At 50.3% G+C, this 22647-nt stretch overlaps 2 protein-coding genes across 2 annotated transcripts in view; both read left to right on the top strand.

Moving 5' to 3' along the window:
• Positions 1-2728: 2728 nt before the first annotated feature.
• The window catches only part of LOC136047373 (protocadherin alpha-C2-like), a 96942-nt gene continuing 77023 nt past the window's right edge, over positions 2729-22647 (top strand). The window contains exon 1 of the mRNA XM_065734415.1: positions 2729-5254. Within this exon, the coding sequence (XP_065590487.1) occupies positions 2729-5254 (2526 nt within the window). The remainder of the gene's footprint in view (positions 5255-22647) is intronic.
• Positions 15355-18899, top strand: LOC136047652 (protocadherin alpha-5-like). Its single transcript, XM_065734946.1, has 2 exons — positions 15355-17886; positions 18822-18899. Exons 1-2 carry the CDS (start codon positions 15355-15357, stop codon positions 18897-18899), a joined length of 2610 nt encoding a protein of 869 aa, XP_065591018.1.

Here is a 22647-nt window from a genome sequence, read left to right on the forward strand (position 1 = left end):
TTTATCACATTAAAGTAATGTGTGTTCTATATACAGCTTTATGTTTCAGTGTTGTTTATTTGTGGTCTTTTCCTGTTGGTTGGAGTTTGTATTTCCTGAGTATTGTCCTGTATGCTGGACACTTCTGGTACTTATTTGCATTCCCATGCAGGTAAAATACAAAGATGCTAGAGAAGGAAGAGTTCATCTTTGCATTTTGAATGTGAACTCATATGGTATAAAACAATACCAACTGGAATCAAGGAGTACATATGTATCTGTACAACAGATATTTATGCTGTCCTATGGAAGCTTGACAGGCTTTGGTACTTCAGTGGAATATTTCCACATGAAATGGTGATTAGTTGGAGAATGAAACCTAAGAGAACTGAAGACAGAAGCATGTTGCTTGACTGTGAACCTTGTTCTGTGTTTGTGAGTTGTAAGAGATAAAGATGTGAGTTGCTCTCTGCCTTGTCCTGACTACTACTTATGTGGAGTGCAGGTGGTGGTGAATGCAAAGGGTTGCAGAGAAGAGCTGTGTAGGTAGGTGGTGGTGGATTTTTCTCTGTAAGTTAAGATGCACACCCTGCTTTTCATGAACAGGATATAAGAGAATTGTAGCATTTAACTTCTGGATCCAAGATAATTTTCCACTGCAGTGTGTACATCAAAACCAAAGGACTAACTGAAATCACAAGTTCACATAAAAATGGAAAAGTCAAGAACTCCAAATCCAAAATAACTACCTTAACACATCTGAAGAAAACATTTCGCCAATAAGACGTTTTCACTTCTACGCACACATTTTGAGCATGTTCCATCTCACCTCTGCACCAGAGAGCTTTAAGCTGCAGAGAAGTGGAGATGTACTGTCATGATTTTTAATTTGTTCTTCCTCTGCATTCCCTTCCCTCTGAGCACTTCACAGCAATATCTCTGGAGCCCAATGTAATGCACCCACATGTCTGAGAGAGCTGTTAGAAGTGACAGCCAAACCACTCTCTATTATGTTTGAATGGCCTCCAGGTGTTATACCCAGTCTTGATCAACATCTTTTTCATTCTCCTGAGTGTAGGAATATTGTTGATCCTTAGCAAGTCTGCTGATGATACAAAACTGCTAAGAGTGTCTGATGCCCCAGGAAACTGTGCTGCCATTCACCCAGACCTGGAGAGACTAGTTGGGCAGAGTGGGACCTAATGAGGTTCAACACGAGCAAGAGTGGAGTCTTGCATGTGGGAGAAATAACTGCTTGCACCAGTACAGGATAGGTACTGATCTGCTGGAGAGGAGCTCTGCAGTGCTCTGTAGCCTGGTGGCCAACAGTTTCCTCAGAAGCCAGCAGTGTGTCCACGTGACCAAGAAGACCAATGCAGTCCTGGGATGCATTAAAAAGAGCGTGGCAAGCAGGTTGACGGAGGAGATCTTTCTCCTCTATTGTGCCCCGATGAGGCCTCATCTGAGGCACCATGTCCAGTTCTGGGCTTCCCAGTTCAAGAAGGAAGGGGATTTCTTTGGAAGACTTCAACAGTGGTTGGTAACAGTGATTCAGGGCCTGAATCATCCCCTGTATGAAGAATATCTGAGAGACCTTTATCTGTCCAGGATGGAGAAGAGAACGTTGAGAGGGACTCTCAGGACTGTTTATAAATATCTGAAGTGCAGCAGTCATATTGATGGAGGTGGTCTCCTTTTGTTGGTGAGTGACAATGGAACAAGTGGCAACAGTTAGAAACAGGAACACAAGGAAGTTTCATAGAAGCCTAAGGAACAATGTTTTCCTTCTCATAATGACAGAACATTGCAACCAGCTCCCAAGAGTGGTTGTGGACTCAACTTTCTCTGGATTCATGACCCAACTAGATGTTCACCAGTGCACTCACTGTATGGAACATGCTTTAGCACAGGAGATGGACTCGATGGTCTATCTCTAGAAGTCATTTCCAAGCCGTTCAAATGTGTGATTTTGTAATTCTGTGACCATTAGTGGAAAAAGAGCATCTGTTTCCCTTTTCCTCCCTGTGCTCCATCCTCGTAAGACATATACCAATCAGCTTTGTATCTCTGCTTCACAGTGTATTTGGAACGTAGGACTGATCCATGTATTTAGTAGCAGGAAATGTCTATAGAAGTATGTGAATTGAGCAGACACCTGGAAAATCAAATGACCAAGATTTTTAACAGGACAGCATTGATTGCTGTCGTCGTGGGAGCTGTCCCACGAACCACCAAATCCATTCAAAACATTTTATAGTTCTCCCACTTAAAGAGGAAAAGCAAGAGTGAAAAAAAAACTGGAGTCTCATTGTGTTCTAACAGATATGAACTTCTATTGAATGATTACAGAAAACAATAGTGCAGATAATGATTGAAATGACAGAAAGAAATAAAGAGAAGAGATACTGAAGACAGTCAGCGAAAAGCCACGGTAAATTCTGAAAGAGAATTAATTAGCAAGGAGTAATGAATTAATAACGGTAAAAAAAGAGGAAGCACAGAGGCAGTTCCAGCAGCGAGCCACATGATGCCGCTCTGAGCTAAGGAACGCACGGTGCGATCGTGGGAAGGGAGGGGAAGACCTTCCGGTGCCCATGGCAAAGAAGGCAGAGAAAGAGCGAGCGGCGGGGAGGAGGACGCGCGTCCCGGGAGGAAGGATTGTGGCGGCGAGCGCGGGCAGAGGGTTGTGAGCGGGCACGTCGTGCGGTGGTCGGTGCAGGGCGTGGAGAAGGAGCGGCGGATGAGGGCTATGGGCGTGGGCGGAGCGGCGCGGCGGAGCTGGGGGGCCGCGGTGCTGGTGCTGCAGGCGGCCTGGGCGCTGGGCGGCGGGCAGGTGCGCTACTCGGTGCCGGAGGAAGCCGAGGCCGGCACGGTGGTGGGGCGTCTGGCGCAGGACCTGGGCCTGGAGGCGGGCGAGGCGGAGGCGCGGCGGCTGCGTCTGGTGGCGCGGGGCCGGCGGGCGAGCGTGGAGGTGAGCGGGGCGAGCGGGGCGCTGGTGGTGAGCTCGCGGCTGGACCGGGAGGAGCTGTGCGGGAAGAGCGCGCCCTGCGCCCTGCGCCTGGAGGTGCTGCTGGACCGGCCGCTGCGCGTCTTCCACGTGGAGGTGGAGGTCACCGACATCAACGACAATGCCCCGCGCTTCCCCGCCGCCTCCAAAAACATCAGTGTGTGGGAAAATTCCCCTCTGAATTCGCGGTTCCCTCTGGAAGGCGCGTCGGATGCGGATATCGATTCGAACGCGCAGCTATCCTATAAACTGAGCCCCTCCGAGCACTTCGCTCTGGATGTACAATCGTCTGATGAAGACAGAAAATCTCTCTTTCTTGTATTGACAAGTGCTCTGGACCGCGAGTCACTGTGCGAGCACCGCTTGGTGCTGACGGCGAGTGACGGGGGCAGGCCTGCGCTGACGGGCTCAGTGCAGCTGGTGATCTCGGTGCTGGACGCGAACGACAACGCGCCGCAGTTCAACCAGTCGGTGTATAAAGTACAGCTGCCGGAGGACGCGACTGCTGGGACTCTGGTTGTGCGGGTTGCAGCCACGGACCCGGACGAAGGAATTAATCAGGAGTTTTCGTATAGCTTTGTCAGTTCAGTTCTTGCGTCTCATAGAGATGCATTCAGCATTGAACCTCACACGGGGGAAATCCGGCTCCTAGCCCCTCTGGACTTCGAGGAAGTCCGTTTATATGAGTTACAAATCGAGGCGAGAGATAACGGTTTCCCTCCATTATCGGGCCATTGCAGCGTGGAGCTGGAGGTACTGGACGTGAACGACAACGTGCCCGAGGTGTGGGTGACGTCGCTGTCGGTGCCGGTGTCCGAGGACGCGGCGCTGGGGACGGTGGTGGCGCTGCTGAGCGTGTCGGACCGGGACTCGGGTCCGAACGGGCGGGTGCGCTGCGCGGTGCGTCCGCCGTCGCCGTTCGGGCTGGTGGCGACGTTCGCGGGCTCGTACTCGCTGGTGCTGCGGGAGGCGCTGGACCGGGAGCGGGTGTCGGAGTACAAGGTGGAGGTGCGGGCGGAGGACGGCGGGGCGCCGCCGCTGCGCGCCATCCGCGGTCTGCGGGTGCCGGTGTCGGACGTGAACGACAACGCGCCGGCGTTCGCGCAGGCCGTGTACACGGTGCTGGCGCGGGAGAACAACGCGGCGGGCGCGGAGCTGGCGCGGCTGTGGGCGCGGGACCCGGACGAGGCGGGCAACGGGCGCGTGAGCTACTCGGTGGCCGAGGGCGGCGCGGGCTCGGGCTCGGGCTCGGGCTCGGGCTCGGGGTGGCGTCCGGCGTCGAGCTACGTGTCGGTGGACGCGGAGAGCGGTCGTCTGCGGGCGCTGCGTCCGCTGGACTACGAGGAGCTGCAGGTGCTGCAGTTCGAGGTGCGGGCGGTGGACGCGGGGGAGCCGCCGCTGTGCGGCAACGCCACGGTGCAGCTGTTCGTGGTGGACGAGAACGACAACGCGCCGGCGCTGCTGCCTCCCGCGGGCGGCGGGCCGGGGCCCTGGGCTGCGGGCGAGGCGGCGGAGGCGGGGTGGCGGGCGCCGAGCTCGGCTGGTTCGGCGGTCTCGGTGGCTTCGTCGTGGTCGCTGTGGGCGCGGGTGGCGTGGGGGGTGCCGGCGGGACAGGTGGTAGCGAAGATCCGCGCGGTGGACGCGGACTCGGGCTACAACGCGTGGCTGCGCTATGAGCTGCGGGAGCCGCGGGGCGACGGCCCGTTCCGAGTGGGGCTGTACAGCGGCGAGGTGAGCACGGCGCGGGTACTGGAGGAGGCGGACGGCCCGCGGCAGACTCTGCTGATCGTGGTGCGGGACCACGGGGAACCGCCGCGCTCGACCACGGCCACGCTGAGCGTATCGCTGGTGGAGGGCCCCGAGGCGGCGCTGGCGGTGGGGGCGGGGGCGGTGCTGGCGGGCTCATTGGGTGTGGGCTCTGATGGCGGCCCGTCTGGGACGGCAGCCGCGGCGACGGCGGCGACGAACGTGTGGCTGGTGGTGGCCATCTGCGCGGTGTCGAGCCTGCTGGTGCTGGCGGTGGTGCTGTACGGGGCCGGGCGCTGGGCGCCGCGGGCGGCCGTGCTGGCGGGGCCCGGGCCGCCGACGCTGGTGTGCGCCAGCGAGGTGGGCAGCTGGTCGTACTCGCAGCGCCACAGCCGGAGCCTGTGCGTGGCCACGGACGGCGCGGGCAAGAGCGACCTCATGGTGTTCAGCCCCAACTGCCCGCCGCCGCCCTGCCCCGCCCCGAAGGAGACGCCTCAGGATCCGCCCACTCTGCTGGACACGGTCAGTGCCGCTCGCCGGCTGCTAGCCCTTTCCTTTCGTCTTGCCTTCTTTCTTGTTTCTTTCCGGCTTCTTGCTCTTCCTTTGCTTTTATATAGTCCTTGATTCTTGTCTTCCGTGCCGGATCTGCGATTTCTGACATCACTGTACTTTGGGTTTCTGTTGCGTAATTGTCCCTTCCAGGGTTCTGTATGTCCAGCATTAGGAAATGTGTTTCTAGACTGCGTGGGTTAATTGATTGATTGATTGATTGCAATTTTCTTTCCATATGTGGTTCTTGTATATTCATATGGATTCTTACTCTCTTGATTTAAGGATGTTGGAATGTTGCTCATTCTCACACATCATTTTTGCAGTACCATAGTAATACAAGGTCTATTGGACTGTATTCTGCTACAACTTATAGCCATTCTTTGCTATTTTTTATGTGCCTACTGTGTGCAATTCTGTTAGGACATTTAGCCTCCATACCTATGATTTTGTTCATTACAGATCTCCCTAGTTGTTGGTTTGGAATTTCATAGAATCATAGAATCATGGAATCATTAGGTTGGAAACAGCCTACAAGATCATCCAGTCCAACCATCCTCCCATCAACCATTGCTGCCACAAGCACTAAACCATATGTTGTAGCTCCTCATGCAGGCGTCTCTTGAACACTGCTAAGGCAACTCCACCACCTCCCTGGGCAGTCCATTCCAGTGGCTGACCACTTGCTGAGAGAAGAAGGTTTTCCTTATATCTAACCTAAACCTGCTCTGGTACAAGTTGTGGCCATATCCTTGGATCCTACTTGTTGCCTGGGAGAAGAGGCCAAACCCTTCCTAATCACGATCTCTCTTCAGGAAGTTGTAGAGTGTAATGATATTTTCTTTGAGCCTCCACTTCTCCAGGCTAAACAACCCCAGCTCCCTCAGTCGCTCCTGGTATGACTTGTGCTCCAGACCCCTCACTGTTTTTGTTGCCCTTCTTTGGAAACATTCCAGGGCTTCAATGTCTTTCTTGTAGTGAGGGGCCTAAAACTCAACACAGTACTCGAGGTGCCTCCCTGCTCCCGATGGCCACACTATTTCTAATGCAGGCCAGGATGACTTTGGCCTTCTTGGCCACCTGGGCACACTGTTGGGTCATGTTCAGCTAAGCTTCAACCAACACCCCCAGGTGTCTTTCCTCTTCACAGTCATCCTGCCACTCATCCCCAAGCCTATAGCGCTGCATGGGGTTATTGTGGCCAAAGTGTAGGACCTGACACTTGGCCTTGTTGAACTTCATCCCATTCACCTCAGCCCAGCGATCCAGATTATCTAGGTCCCTCTGAAGAGCCTCCCTACCCTCAGGCAGATTGACACATCCTCCCAACTTGGTGTCATCTGCAAACTTACTGAGAGTACACTCAATACCCTCATCTAGGTCATCAATAAAGATATTAAACAAGATGGGCCCCAGTACTGACCCCTGGGGGACACCACTTGAAATGGGTCACCAGCTGGACTTAACTCCATTAACCACTACCCACTGAATATGGCCCTCTAGCCAGTTCCTTACCCAACGAAGGGTATATCTGTCCAGATATATATCCAGGGTATATCAGGTCACAGGCAGACAGTTTCCCCAGAAGAATTCAATGAGATCATATAAAAGGCTTTGCTGAAGTCCAGGTAGACTACATCAACAGCCTTTCCCTCATCTACCTGTCCAGTCATCCCATCATAAAAGGAGATGAGGTTGGTCAAGCACAACCTGCCTTTCGTGAACCCGTGCTGGCTGGGCCCAATCCCTTGGACACCACACATGTGCTGTGTGATCTCACCCAAGATGATTTGCTCCATGACTTTCCCTGGTACTGAGGTCAGGCTGACAGGCCTGCAGTTCCCCGGATCCTCCCTACAGCCCTTCTTGTGGATGGGAGTCACATTGACAAGCCTTCAATCCCCTGGAACCTCTCCAGATAACCAGGAGTGCTAATAGATGTCTGACAGTCACCCCTGCCAGCTCTCTCAGCACCCTGAGGTTTTCTTTCCGAGGTTAGCTCTTTTGTACTAGAGATTTCTTTTGATGGAATAAATTTATTTGCACAGAGCTGCTATGACACATGTTCTACCAGTGCTGTTTCTTATAGTGTGCAGTACTGAAGGACTGCTCAACATGAAAGGTCATTCTGCTGCTGGTGGTCAAACAGGATTGTTCTTCTGCATTTAATAATGCAGAGTGTGATTGTACTGATTTCTGTCAGCAAGAAACATGATGTAGTATATCATGTGTTAATTCAGCCTTCTGTATGTCCATGGTGGATGACCTTCCATATAAGTTCATCAGAGAAAGTCATGATGAAGGTCAGAAAATGAATATGGACTCTTCCTGTATTCTTTCCAAACTGGCCGACTGTTCTTACCAGTTCTTGACAATGCCTCTGTAGTTCCCTCTGAGAGAGGACTAGTCCTAGTGCTGAGCATCACTAGTGCTTGTCTGTTGGTTTCCTTATAGGACTGATCGTGATATCCCTTCAGTGTGCTTCTTGTGTAACACTTGAAACAATGCAAAACAATGAATTTTGAGAACATTAGATGAGTGGATGTCTCGGGGTCCGTTTGGCACACTGTTCTCTAGAGTTAGCACTGAAAACCTTACAAATGAGAATGGTTTGCTTTTTACTTTATTAATTGATGTAGTTATTTGTATTTGAGAACATGTTTTGAGTTGTAAGCTGTTGTATCTCATGGCTATATTTAGTTCTCAAAGGTGATTATAGGTACTAGAGCTGCAGGACTGTAGTGCTGGGTTTATGAGAGCTCAGCCCTTGCTGCTGTGCTTGGAGCATTCATTGCTTGCAATATTCTCTGCCAGTGGGAAATCAGTTCCTCTTTTGATTTGTGGTGTCAAAACTTGGACTCCGCAAATCCTGTGAGTTGTTGGTGTGCAGCATTTCCGGGTGGAACTGCTGAAGGTCTGGAATTCACAAGTGTAGTGGGATTGCCTGGCCACAGCCTGAACAAGTGAATGAGCATCTGAGTGACCGGAGCGGAGGAGCCCAAGTCCACCCGTCCTCTCGCTCTCTCCCTCTCGGTGGTACTTCCGGCTGTGCTTCCGGAAGCAGCACAGATACGCTCAGAGCCTGCACGGCTTGTCGTCCCGTCCCGTCCCGTCCCTCCCTCCTCCCCCCCCCATCCCTGGCTCCCTTCCTTCCGGTGCACCAGTGTTCGAACGAGAGAGGTGGCTGCGTTCCTTAACCGGTTAACGGTCGCCGGGATGGGTGAGTTCATTCCCCTTATCTCTAATATCTCTTTCTGTAGCGCTTGTACCTCAAATAAAGGCTCTGTCACTGCCTTTGCTTGCTTTACAAGTCATCATTCTGGAGGCAAGAGTCCAGCGCGTACTGTTCATTGTCATTGGCCATGACTGCATTGTCATCAGTAATGATTTCCTGTCAAAAATTATGTCCTCGTCTTCTTTCATTGTGCATGGGAGGAGATGTGATACATGGTGAAAGTTGTGCCTGGAGAGTTTTCTGACTGTATTCTTGAGATCTGGCAGGATCTTCTAAATGCCTTTATATGTTCCTACAGTATTTGAATCATTAGCTGTACCTTCATAAACTGCCTGTGCCTTTCTTAAAATCAAGAGAAAATAATTTCCTTGGCAACCCACCAATACAGTTCACAAGAAGTGTAACAGTGCCTTTCTCGTTACCACTGGAAATTGCTTTGCTTAGCTGTGTGTAATAACTCCATCTGAATTTGTAGAAGCATTGCACAACATTGCGGATCATCTGCAGATGGTCAGCCAGGCACTGTGTGTATGGCTCTGCTTGTTTGGTGTGGTTGGATTTCTTGCTCTGAGTGATGGTATTGGTCACTGAAGGGCAGAGTCAATGCCGGGGTATGAATGGGAAGTGTGGCTTGTGGTGGAAGTGAACATGGCAGTAGCATGGGATGGAGGCTGACTGTATTCTTCTGTGTACAACCTTCGTTGGAAATTCTGATCCTTGAGGGAAAAGGCAATCATTGGAAGCCCTCATGGCATGCCCTTGTATAAGAATGAGTGATGTATGCTTGTCTTCTGAAAAGATTGTTGAGAGTGGGGTTCGGAGGTTACCAGGAAGTTGTAAGAAATGAGAACTGGAGACCTTCCAGATCGTGTTATTGCAGTTGATGTAGACATGAGTACAGTACACTGTCTTTATGTGTTCTGAATATGTCTCCCTCACCAGTCATGAATCCCTTCTGCTCCTCCTGGGTTTCTTGAACTGTGCATAAACACTGCTGTCATTTCTGAGTAACAGATCAGGGAGATCCCGGGAGACTTCTGTCCTGCCATGTGTTTTGTCCTTGTGTTCCTTGCATAATCTGAGTGACATGAAGCTGCTGGGGGCCTTATGCTTTCAACGTCATTATTCTTCACTTTAAGGATTTCAATGCACTTGAACAAACTGACCAGAGTGGTTATGAAGATTCCTTCTCTGGAGATGTTCAAGATCTGCCTGGCTGCTTACCTATTTAACCTGGTCTAGGGAGCCCGCTTTGGCACGTGGGTTGGACTAGATGATCTTCAGAGGACCCTTCCAACCCCTACAATTCTGAGATTCTATGATTTCCAAGGAGGGCAGTTGAACATCCTCCCTGTCCTGCTGTCCCACATCCTACCAGCTTCTGCATTGATATTTCAGTTTCTACATAACCTGGTTTTCCTTCCTGTAATCATTCTGCTCTGTAGTCATGCTTTGGGAGTGATGTGCCATCTGGCCTTTCTATCCCCTCTTTCTGAGCATGAACACTTGAGGCTCATGTTGAAGGTGTTGCAAAGAAGGATCATCATGGCGCTCTTCTCTGGACCTGATGAGCCTTCTGCCTTACATTGTTACCTTGAATAGAGAAGAACAGAGCAGTCTTCATTGTTGTGGTGAATATTGCATGCAGATAACATGAAATGAAGTTCTTTGTATTTCTTCTGTATCTTAAGATGCTGTTTTCTTGACAGTGGCTACTGATTCTCCAGTATGACACACTGTGAAGCTTTGTTTACTCTCAGCATCTCTGCATTAGGCAAATCATGCTGGTGTATACCAAGTTTGCATTTTCAGAAACAGTGTTATCCTTTTTACTGACCTTTCATATAATTTGTCATTATAAGTGTATATCCTTGGCATGTGGAGGTTTCTTTTATAGTCTTTCTGTTTTAATAGCCTAAGAACTTTCCAGAGAGAATGTCACAGCACAAGCCATGTTCTGCATTCCATTTCCAAGTATGATATTAGTGGTTAAAAACAGAGAACTTCAGAAACAGATCTAGGGTTTGCACAAATAAAGAAAGAATAACTTTTCTTTATAAGGCAAACATTTTTTAAAGTGGATGACTTTAGAGGGTGTTGCAGTGCTGTTTCAATATATGCTGTAGTGCCGGGGTGTCTGATCTGCCGTGAGTACTGATAAAGGCAATGTGATTCTTTCCGTTTTTGTTAAAAACATAGTGGCAATGGGGTGATCAGTTTGTTGCACCTGATACAGACTCTTGCTCTGGCACCTGCCCTATACAGAAACTGTGCTGTTAATGGATGTGGGATGCAGAGTACTGTCTACTTTCTCGTGAATATTTCCCTGATGTATTGGGAGAGCTGCTCACAGCTGTGCCAGTACCAGTGTCGTAGTCTGTAAGAAATCAGATGTAGTTCTCTTTCTCATTTGCCTCTTTAAATATGCAGAATGTTGAGAGAGCATTTGCTGTTTCTGGGAAGAGCCTGCAGACAGTGTGTGTTTCTGCAGCTACCCATCTGTTCCTGCAGTCAGTGGTGACGGAAGGTGAGAATCTGAACAGCCATGGGTCGTGGTCAGACTGGGTCTTAGAATCGTGTCCAGGTGGTGAGAGAGATGTATGTGCAAGTGTTGTCATCATTATCATGTGAGTGGCATCATGTTCAGCCTGGGTGTTTGATCACGGGTGTCCTGAGCAGTGAAGTGTCTCATGTGACAGAAATGTTGATGCTTGGTATAAGATGTGGTGAACCAGTGGCCAAGACCTGGAAATGGTTGGCTGTATATCCTATTTTTCAAAGCCCAGGATAAAAGCTGCAAGAAGTTCACGTGGAGAAGAGGCCAAGTATGCAGAGCTGCCTGGCCTGGGTCCTCTGAAAACCTCCAGAATTTCCTTTTGACAATGCTTCTTCCTTGCAGTTTGAAGTGTCTTCTGCTGTTTTCCCTGAGCATTCCCTTTCCTTATGGACAGGGAGAAGCAGTAAGGTGAGCAGCACTACAGATCTTGTCTTCAGTGGGACATGGAGAGGCCTTCCAGCAAGCAACTGCTGAGAGCAAGGCCATCTGTGAACTATGATGAGCCCCTCTGGTGCCCTGAGCAGTCAGATTCTGTGTCTTCACTCGCTTTTGGGCTTGTGGTGTTCCTGCCTGTGAAGTCATCTTCCACATGTGCCTTTATTCACCTGTGCTTGAATGTAGAAGAATGTTTATCTAAAAGGCATTTTTCCCATTATTGATGATTCTGGCTTAGTTCTCTGAACCTATCTGTGATTTATGCTCTTCTGTTATTCCTCCTCAGGACAGGAAGAAGTGTTCCTCTTTATTAAAGATGTTGGCAAACCTTATCTTGATTTGAAGTGCAATGGGATCTTTCACTTTTTTGTCTCCAGTTCTATTAATCTCACTCTGTTTTTACCTTCTTTCACACTGGAAATATATTGGTGAGAGCGAATGAGATGTGTTGCACTGAGTTCTGGCTGCTGTCAGATCGCACACTTTTGAGCAGCTGTCCATGAATCTGGGTTCTGGATTTTCTACTTTAGTGAGTTGAGGTTGTGATGGAAAACATAATGAGCTTTCAGGTCTCCCATTTTCTTCCTTTGGGATAGGTATGAGGTAAGGAAAACTAAGGTAAGGAGTGATCATGTACTTTTTCTTAACAAGAAGCCACCACTTCAGTCTAGTATGGTTAAGTTGTTCATTTTATATGTGATAACTATACAGCTGTACATTTTGGCACACTTTAGATGAGGTCTTTTCCTTTTGGATGGAGCATGTATTTCCCAGGTATTGTTCTGTATGTTGTAATCTTCTGGTAGTCATGTGCGTATCAATGCAGGTAAGATATAAAGACCCAGGAGAAAGAAGAGTTCATATTTGCATTTTGAATGTGAACTCATATGTTATAAAACAAACCTGGCTTCCATCAAGGAGTACATAAGTATCTTTGCTCCAGATATCTTTGCTGTTCCACAGATGCCTGACAGTCTTGAGTATTTCAGTGTCAGATTTACCCATGAAGCGATGATAAGTTGGAGCATGAATGCAAAGAGAACCATAGGTGGAAGTGTGTTCCTTGACCCTGAAGCATGTTCTCAGTCTGTGGTCTGTGAGAGATGAAGATGCATGTTTCTCTGAGCTTTGGCCTGCCTGCTGCTTTTGTGCTGTGCAGGTGGTGGTGAAAGCAAAGTGTGGCAGAGAAGAGCGCTGTGGGCAGATCATGGATTTTTCCCTGTTGGTTAAGTTGCATACCCTGCTTTTCAGTGACAGTGCAGAGAACATAACATTTATGTTCTGTCTCCAGCATACTTCCCCACCAGTGTGTCTGCAGGACATGGTGAGGATGGATAGATCAAAAATACATACAAAAAGGGAAAATCCAATAATCTTCAACCCCTAATCTCAATCTTGTGATATCTGAAGAAAACATCTTGCCAATAAAAGAGCTCATTTTTGCTTCTGCCCACCCATGTTCAGCCTTTCCTCTCACCTACACCTCTGACAGTTTTAATCTCTAGAGATGTGACAGTTTACTGCCATTAATTCTTGTTCACTCTTACTTTGGATCCTCTTTCCTTTGGTTGTTTCACAACATTGTCCCTGGAGCCCAATGGGATACACCCACATGTCATAGACATGACATCTATGTGTGAGATAGCTGGCAGATGTGACAGCCAAACAGCTCTCTATCATGTCTGAAAAGTCTCCGGGTGCTGGGTCTTGTCTTTTTTAACATCTTTTTTAATATATTGGATGAAAGCATAGGGTCTATCCTCAGCAAGGTTGTTGATGATACAAAACCGCTAAGAATGTGTGACACACCATTAGGCTGTGCTGCCATAAACCTGGACAGAATGGCAAGCTGCTCAGAGAACCTGATGAGGTTCAACAAGAGCAAGTGTGTATTCTTGCACTTGGGAGAAATAACCACATGCATCAGTGCAGGTTAGGAGATGATCTGCTGGAGAGGAGCTCTGCAGAGCTCTGTAGCTTTGTGGCCAACAGTTTTCACACGAGGCAGCAGTGTGCCCTTGTGGCCAAGAAGATGAATGTAATCCTGGGATGCATTATAAAGAGCCTGGTCTGGTGGTTCAGGGAGGTGAACCTCCTCCTTCTCTTCTATTCTTCCCTCTGTGAGGCCTCATCTTCAGCACTGTGCCCAGTTTTGGGCTCCCCAGTTATAAAAAGGCTGGGATTTTCTAGAAAGCATATAGCAGAGGTCAACAAAGCTGATTAGCAGCTTGGGCCATCAGTGGTAAGAAGAAAGGCTGAGAGTCCTGGTCACCTGTTCAGCCAGGAGAAGTCTGAGGGGGGATCTCATCACTGTTTATCTGAAGTGCGGCAGTTGCATCAATGGGGGTGAACTCCTTTTGTTGGTGAGCAACAATAGAACAAGTAGCAATGGTTAGAAACTGGAACAGAAGGAAGATCCACACAAACACAAGGAAAAGCTTCTTTATTGTTGGAGTGACCAAACTCTGGAACAGGCTGCCCTGAGAGGTCGTGGAGTCTCCTTCTCTGGAGATATTAAAGAACCATCTGGATGCTTACATGTGCAATGTGATGTAGGGAACCAGCCAAAGCATAAAGAATGGGTTCAGTGCTCTCTAGAGCTCACTTCCAAGCCCAGCAATTATGATTCTCTAATTTTGTTACCATGAGAGAAACACAAGGATTTCTTTCCCACTTGTCTCCCTATGCTCCATTATTCTGTTATACCAGCTACGAGTGAAGCCTTGATTCTTAATGTGTTTGCAACAAGTGACAGTTCAATTTATTTTGCAGTAAGAAATATCTAACGTGTGGTACTCAACTCGTTGGGGGTGGACTCTTCTTCTTGGTGAGTAACAGTGGAACAAGTGGAAACGGTTATAAAGTGGAAGAGGAGGAAGTTCAATTCAAACAGAAGGGTAAACTTCAATTGTATCGTAGTGACAGAACTCTGGAACTGTCTGCCCTGAGAGGTTGTGGATTCATCTTTCTCTGGATTCAAGACCTATCTAGACGCCTATAAGTGCACTCACTTTATGGAAAATGCTTTAGCCTGGGGAATGGACTCGATAGTTCTTAGAGTTTGCTGTGAAGCCCTACAAGAGGGATGATATTGCAATTTTGTGACCACGAGTGGAAGAAGATGATGTGTTTCCTACATTCCTTCCTTCCAATGCTCCGTCCTTGGAAGACTTGTTCCAAGAGCCTGTGAATCCCTGCTTCCCAATGTGTTTGCCTCAAGTGACAGTTCACTTTATTTTCCTGCAAGAAACGTCAAGAAAGACCTTTAAATAAAGCATGCTTTGGAGGAATTTCGATTGTACAACAAGATTTTAAACAGGACAACAGTAAACGCAGTAATCGTAGGATCTGTTCCACTACTGAGAAATACATTCAACACATTCCACAGCACACCCATTTCAATTGGAAAAAAGGTGTTAAAGATTACTTGGCATCTCATTGCATTCCAACGGATATCTAATTCTGCTTAACGAGAACCCTAAACAATGTAGAGGACACGACTTCTGGAAACAGAAAAGAATAAACAAAGTGATGCAAAAGGAATTGAAAATGTGAACAAGAGCAGAACGAATTCAACGCGATTCGCAGAGAAGTACAGAAGCAGTTCTCACAGCGAGCCACATGATGGCGCTCTGAGCTAAGGAACGCGAGATGCGATCGGGGGAAGGGAGGGGAAGACCTTCCGGTGCCCATGGCAAAGAAGGCAGAGAAAGAGCGAGCGGCGGGGAGGAGGACGCGCGTCCCGGGAGGAAGGATTGTGGCGGCGAGCGCGGGCAGAGGGTTGTGAGCGGGCACGTCGTGCGGTGGTCGGTGCAGGGCGTGGAGAAGGAGCGGCGGATGCGAGCTATGGGCGTGGGCGGAGCGGCGCGGCGGAGCTGGGGGGCCGCGGTGCTGGTGCTGCAGGCGGCCTGGGCGCTGGGCGGCGGGCAGGTGCGCTACTCGGTGCCGGAGGAAGCCGAGGCCGGCACGGTGGTGGGGCGTCTGGCGCAGGACCTGGGCCTGGAGGCGGGCGAGGCGGAGGCGCGGCGGCTGCGTCTGGTGGCGCGGGGCCGGCGGGCGAGCGTGGAGGTGAGCGGGGCGAGCGGGGCGCTGGTGGTGAGCTCGCGGCTGGACCGGGAGGAGCTGTGCGGGAAGAGCGCGCCCTGCGCCCTGCGCCTGGAGGTGCTGCTGGACCGGCCGCTGCGCGTCTTCCACGTGGAGGTGGAGGTCACCGACATCAACGACAATGCCCCGCGCTTTCCCGCCGCCTCCAAAAACATTAGTGTGTGGGAAAATTCCCCTCTGAATTCGCGGTTCCCTTTGGAGGGTGCATCGGATGCGGATATCGATTCGAACGCGCAGCTCTCGTATACACTGAGCCCTTCCGAGTACTTCGCTTTGGAATTACAAAGAACAAATGATCGGAATGTTATACCTGATCTTGTATTGACGCGACCTCTGGACCGCGAGTCGCTGTCCGAGCACCGCTTGGTGCTGACGGCGAGTGACGGTGGCAGGCCGGCGCTGACGGGCACGGTGCTGCTGGTGATCTCGGTGCTGGACGCAAACGACAACGCGCCGCAGTTCAACCAGTCGGTGTATAAAGTGCAGCTGCCAGAGGACGCGGTGGAGGGGACTCTAGTGGCACGAGTAGCTGCTACTGACCCGGACGAAGGAATTAATAGCGAAATAACTTATGCTGCCACCAACTTTATTCCACTCAACGGAAAAGATTTAATTTCTATCCACCCACGGACGGGGGAAATCAGACTCACGGGTCCCCTAGATTTCGAAGAAGCCAGTGTGTTTGACTTTCGCATTGAGGCGAGAGATAAAGGGACACCCCCTTTATCGGGCCACTGCAGCGTGGAGCTGGAGGTGCTGGACGTGAACGACAACGCGCCCGAGGTGTGGGTGACGTCGCTGTCGGTGCCGGTGTCCGAGGACGCGGCGCTGGGGACGGTGGTGGCGCTGCTGAGCGTGTCGGACCGGGACTCGGGTCCGAACGGGCGGGTGCGCTGCGCGGTGCGTCCGCCGTCGCCGTTCGGGCTGGTGGCGACGTTCGCGGGCTCGTACTCGCTGGTGCTGCGGGAGGCGCTGGACCGGGAGCGGGTGTCGGAGTACGAGGTGGAGGTGCGGGCGGAGGACGGCGGGGCGCCGCCGCTGCGCGCCATCCGCGGTCTGCGGGTGCCGGTGTCGGACGTGAACGACAACGCGCCGGCGTTCGCGCAGGCCGTGTACACGGTGCTGGCGCGGGAGAACAACGCGGCGGGCGCGGAGCTGGCGCGGCTGTGGGCGCGGGACCCGGACGAGGCGGGCAACGGGCGCGTGAGCTACTCGGTGGCCGAGGGCGGCGCGGGCTCGGGCTCGGGCTCGGGCTCGGGGTGGCGTCCGGCGTCGAGCTACGTGTCGGTGGACGCGGAGAGCGGTCGTCTGCGGGCGCTGCGTCCGCTGGACTACGAGGAGCTGCAGGTGCTGCAGTTCGAGGTGCGGGCGGTGGACGCGGGGGAGCCGCCGCTGTGCGGCAACGCCACGGTGCAGCTGTTCGTGGTGGACGAGAACGACAACGCGCCGGCGCTGCTGCCTCCCGCGGGCGGCGGGCCGGGGCCCTGGGCTGCGGAGGCAGGGTCGCGGGCGTCGGGCTCGGCCATGAAGGCGGGCTCGTGGGGCTCGTCGTGGTCGCTGTGGGCGCGGGCGGCCTGGGGGGCACCGGCGGGGCAGGTGGTGGCGAAGATCCGCGCGGTGGACGCGGACTCGGGCTACAACGCGTGGCTGCGCTATGAACTGCGGGAGCCGCGGGGCGACGGCCCGTTCCGCGTGGGGCTGTACAGCGGCGAGGTGAGCACGGCGCGGGCACTGGAGGAGGCGGACGGCCCGCGGCAGACTTTGCTGATCGTGGTGCGGGACCACGGGGAACCGCCGCTCTCGGCCACGGCCACGCTGAGCGTATCGCTGGTGGAGGGCCCCGAGGCGGCGCTGGCGGTGGCGGGGGTAGGGGCGGGTGTGGCGCTGGCGGGCTCAGCGGGTGTGGGCTCTGATGGCGGCCCGTCGGGGGCGGCAGCCGCGGCGACGGCGGCGACGAACGTGTGGCTGGTGGTGGCCATCTGCGCGGTGTCGAGCCTGCTGGTGCTGGCGGTGGTGCTGTACGGGGCCGGGCGCTGGGCGCCGCGGGCGGCCGTGCTGACGGGGCCCGGGCCGGCGACGCTGGTGTGCGCCAGCGAGGTGGGCAGCTGGTCGTACTCGCAGCGCCACAGCCGGAGCCTGTGCGTGGCCACGGACGGCGCGGGCAAGAGCGACCTCATGGTGTTCAGCCCCAGCTGCCCGCCGCCGTCTGGCCCCGCGTCTGAGAACGGTTCCATTGAGAAGGGGCCCTCTCTGTCTCCGTATTCATTGGGTGCAGTAAGTTTTCCTTCGTTGTTTTACCGTTGTTTTTTTTTTTTTTTATGTTTTATTTCTTTCGTGGTTGAGGCATTCTATCTGGTATGAGTTGTGCAATTCGTTCCACTGTATTTTTCATCGTTTTCACTTACAGTTTTTGACAATTTTTATATGAATATTGGTTCTGTACGAGCCGTTTCTCTTTATTGCTTTTGTTTATTGAGGCGTTCATTGAATTGTGGGTTTTTCTACTGGTTATAAACTGAACTACACGAAGTGACAAACTGGGCGTGTGGTAAAAGGGAGAAAACTTCTTGGATGTGTTGCATAGTTTTCTTCCTCTGGAAGGTCGCTTAATAGTAGGGAAGAACGAGACAATGATCCTTAAAGATAGCATGGAGATCTGTCGAAATGGGGACGTTTCCTGCTGTGCTTCTAAGCCCCACGGCAGTCTGCTCCCATAGCATAAGGCTATGTGCCCCATCCACTTCAGAAACAGGCTATGTGATGTAAGGTCAAAACACTCTGTTGCACAAGAAGTTACTCAAGAAAGGAAGGGCAAGCATAAAGGAGAAGCAAGCCTTTCTTTGTACAACACTGAATAGTCTGAGGATTTCACAGTGAAAGCTACTGTTTTGTTGTTTTTTTTTTCCTCCTGTATATCTGAAAAAGCTGGAAATACAGATTCAGATGGAGAGGAGGTTTTAATACTGTTTTCTACATTGATTTCCCTATTTGCAGAGGGTAGTTTTAACGTTGTTGTCAAAGCGGCTTATCTTGACTGTGCACTAATGGCATTGGTCGACTCTGTTTTCATTCAGGCCCTCTGCAAAACATTCTCTGTGATGAAGCATTAAGGTCATGTTTAAAGTTTCTTGGTTGATGCTAGAAACGGAACATGTCTTTTGTGTGAGAAATGGAAAAATCTCTTCATGCTGTTTTAATTCTCCTTTTAGTTTAAAAACATCACCTGTGGGGAGGCCGAGGTAGTAAGAACAAAGAGTACTCTTCTCATTAAGTATTCAGTTCACTGAAGGTGTGTGTATAGACAATTATCATAGTATCGTTTTTAGAGCATGTATTCTGACCTCGTTCTTGTTGAACTGATTTACACAAAGGTGGTGGTCTGCAAGAAAATAAGATGTCCAATCGCTGGTGATGAAGTGACAAGAATGCTGCTTTTAGGGGTATCAAAATCCAGTCAGTGAAAACAGTGACTTATTTATTTATTTATTTTAATATATAAAATGATAAGATTGACATTTCCCGGTGAATTATATATTTAAAAAAATTGTGAGTGCGTTCCACGAATTTATTTCCTTCCTGCACTTGTTTTAGATCCCTTAGTAAAAACTTCTTGTTGTTTGTGCAAATAAGCCGTGGATTGTGTTTGTACGGCTTTAATCTCAATCCACAGCTGATGCATTTCAACAGAGTGGGTGGTCACCTCTTGATTATGCGCGAAGTGCCTGAATTTATCTGTGAGCTGCAGACCTGTGGTTTTCTTCTCTTAATTCACAAGGATGTGATAGTAAACAGGAAAAGCAAACATCTATTTCCTAAAACCAGAGAATCCTCCTGAAGTTTATAAGAAGATCTTGTGAAGACGTGAATCGATCTTGTGTAGAAGTGAATGTATAACCGCGTGAAGTAGTTCATTTCTCTGGGCTGTATAATGAAGGGCCATGTGGAGCCTTTTCTTGCCAAATCGCTGCCTTCCGTGCGATTTCTCTTGGTAACTCTGACTGCAATTTTAAACTGAAAATCTGAATGCGATTTTGCTGTAGTCGTATAGCATCAGGAAAGAATTCGGTAGTTCGTTTAGAAATGTAGATCAGTCGGAAAAAAGACAAACACGTGGAAGCTTTTATTTCGTACTGGGAAAGAGTGGTCAGCAGAACACGAGAGAATACCCATTCGGTGCCTGGAATAAATGCTAACAGCTTGGCGCGGGGCTGTCAGCCGCTTCAAGCTCATGCTGCTGGAATGCGGTGCTGACGAATAGCGCTGCTCTCAGCCACAGGAAGCAGCTCGAGCTGTGCACGCAACCGGGGATTTGGTAGCCCAGCACAGCTCTATGAGAGCTTGGGAGCCGCCGGGCGTTGGGCTCAGAGCCGCATCCTCCTCCGAGCGCAGTGGTCGCTGGTTGCGGTAACCGAAGCAGACTCTGCCCTCCGGTTCCAGACGCGAGGTCTCTCCTGCTACGTAGCGTCCCGTGTCCGTGTTTCTGTGGCTTGATGAGGATGTGGGAAATCAGTATTTTCGCGGCGTTCCCTGAAATATCTATAAGTCCTCTTCACAGATTATTCTCCCCGGCTCGTTTTAGCACACTCCGCTCCTGCCGCCGTCACGCCCACGTAGCAGTTGCGAGCTCCCGTGGCTCGCCGAAGGGCATCCCGACCTCCTTGTCCACTCATGTAGCAGTCAGATCACCCTCTGCAGAGGGCTGCCAGCTCTGTAGCGACAAAACCAGATCAGCCCAGCTGCTGAGGGGAGGCAGCAATTCGGGCTCGCTGCTGGGAGCACCCTGCTTCTGTCTCCGGTCTTCCTCATCCCGCAGGAAGACACAGTTCCCTGTCGGGCAGGGTACGAGCTGTGCTCACGCTCCAGCGGGGCCCTCGGTTATAGAAGGCACCCCTGGTATTTCTTGATGTATCGAGGAGGACAGGATGCGTTTGTGCTCCGCAGAAATCCCCCGTGTGTCTGTACGGCCTCGGGAGCATTGCTTGCAGGAAACAGAGCAGTAAAAATCGTTGTTGACGTAGATTATGCTGTTCCAACACGCGTGAAACAACGGTTTCATGTGGTGCAGTTATCCCCAAGATAACCCAGTTTAAGTACTCACCTTTATTTTTTGCCTTTGCTCGCTTAACGGTTTCTTCTGGCCGCTACCATTGTCCCAAGCCCAGAGTGCACGTCTGGACTAATGACGTCTTCTGGTCGGAAAAAAGGGGTGATTGGCTGAAAATACAAGACGGGGAGGGACGAAGAGAGCAGAAAGCATTCTCGGGGCTGTGGGGCGTGGTAAATGCAGCGCTGCGGCCGCCAACCAGGAGAGGGAACGCAAAGTGGGCGGGAGATGATGGAGGGGGTGTGGCTTCGGGTGGCAGAAATTGGCATTTCTGGGAGATGTAAGTTGCTCAGCTGTCGAGAGAACGTAACAGAACCATTCCGAGGTCACAGAGTGTGATGGATTATTGGAGAGGACCCACAAGGATCACTGAGTTCAGCTTCTGGCTCCACACGGGACTGCCCCAAAATCAAACCCTACATCTGAAACAGTTATCCAAACTGCACCTGTTACCACTACCCTGGGGAGCCTGTTCCAGTGAAATATGATTTTAAATTGCCCTTTCAAATGAATCAGTGGAAGAACTTGTCCACTAAATGAAAGCCTATGTTAAAGAGTTTGCATTTAATCTATTGGCAATATTTTATTCAGTCTTGACTGAACAATTCTTATAATATTCATTATCTGTGTTCTTATTTTGTAGTAGATTACTATGATCAGCTGGATTTTGCTATTGGAGATGTTTATGAACTTGTTTCAAAGTTTTAATCAGAGGGGTCATCTTCTGCTTGATATTCATGGTGCTCTTGTTTTCAGTTAAGCAATTAGGTCTTCTCTTGGGTTTCCTGATACTGAAGGCTTTTGAAGCGCAGAGGAAGTACAATGAATATTTCTTTTACTATAAGCTACCCAAAGCTGTAGGACAGGTGTCGCTAACTCTTTGAAGGGTAAATGCCTTTACATCAGTGTGTGACATCCTCAGTTTGGGTTTTTCCCTTAGTTGAAGGCAAACATGAGATCAAAGACGGTAGGTTTAAAGTAATAGCTGTGATCAACTGTGATACCAACGGGTGGTTCTACATTCTTAGTATTTACGAAGACTGATGCACAAATTAGGGTAACAGACCAGAGCTTGAAAGGAGTCTCTTGAAATAAGAGATCATGAAAATTGTGTTGGGAGGAGGGTGGTAATACAAGCACCATAGCTGTGTGTTGAGATGTTTGTTGGTGAACAAATTTTCTGACTGCTGGGGACATCACTGTCCACAGCATAGGAGAATAGTACAGGTGCCAGAATTTTAAACGGCCAAAAGGTCTGAAAAAGTAGTAAGAAAGAAGGCAAATTTGAGGCAGATCTCCTAAAAGCTTTAAAGGGAAGCATTATGCAACTCTGCAAAGGACAAGAGATGTAGCAAGAAACTGAAGAAATTATCTTTGATGGTAAATGTGTAGTAAAGGAGTGAATCAAAGTCAAAATCAGTGTAGGCTGGAAGATATTTCCAACAGGTCACAGAATCATAGAACTGTGGGGGTTGGAAGGGACCTCTAGAGATCATTGAGTTCAACCCCCTGCCAAAGCAGCTCCCTAGATGAGGTTGCACAGGTAGGTGTCCAGGAGGGTCTCAGACATCTCCAGAGAAGCAGTATATCTTGGAAAGAGTCAAATATATAATTACTTTGACTGTTTTTCTCCCTCGTTCATTAACCAGTTTCTTCTAGCACTGCTGGTATTTCAGGCAGCAGCATGCATAACCACAGCTGGTTATTAGAATCTTAGTGTTCGTTTTTGTTTGTTTGTCTGGTTGTTGTTTGTTGTTGTTGTTTGTTTTTGTTTGTTTTTTCTTTTTATGGCCCTTTGAATGGGTTTACCTGTTCAGTGGAGGCTCTTGAACTCAAAGTTCTTGGGTTTCTTCATCACCAACTCAGTCACTGATTGGTGGGTACAGTCCATGTTTTAGCTGTGTGTGCCACAGGGTCTCCAACATCCGTAT

This window comes from Cyrtonyx montezumae, unplaced genomic scaffold (assembly GCF_038088225.1).
Source record: "Cyrtonyx montezumae isolate F1298 unplaced genomic scaffold, pur_monq_1.0 scaffold_18, whole genome shotgun sequence".
NCBI classification, from domain to species: Eukaryota; Metazoa; Chordata; class Aves; order Galliformes; family Odontophoridae; genus Cyrtonyx; species Cyrtonyx montezumae.

Bases quoted from the DNA above. Each gene is read 5' to 3' on its own strand.
- LOC136047652 (XM_065734946.1), top strand. From the start codon at position 15,355: ATGGGCGTGGGCGGAGCGGCGCGGCGGAGCTGGGGGGCCGCGGTGCTG. The intron at 17,887-18,821 runs GTAAGTTTTCCT...TTCTCCTTTTAG, and splicing joins CTCCGTATTCATTGGGTGCA to TTTAAAAACATCACCTGTGG.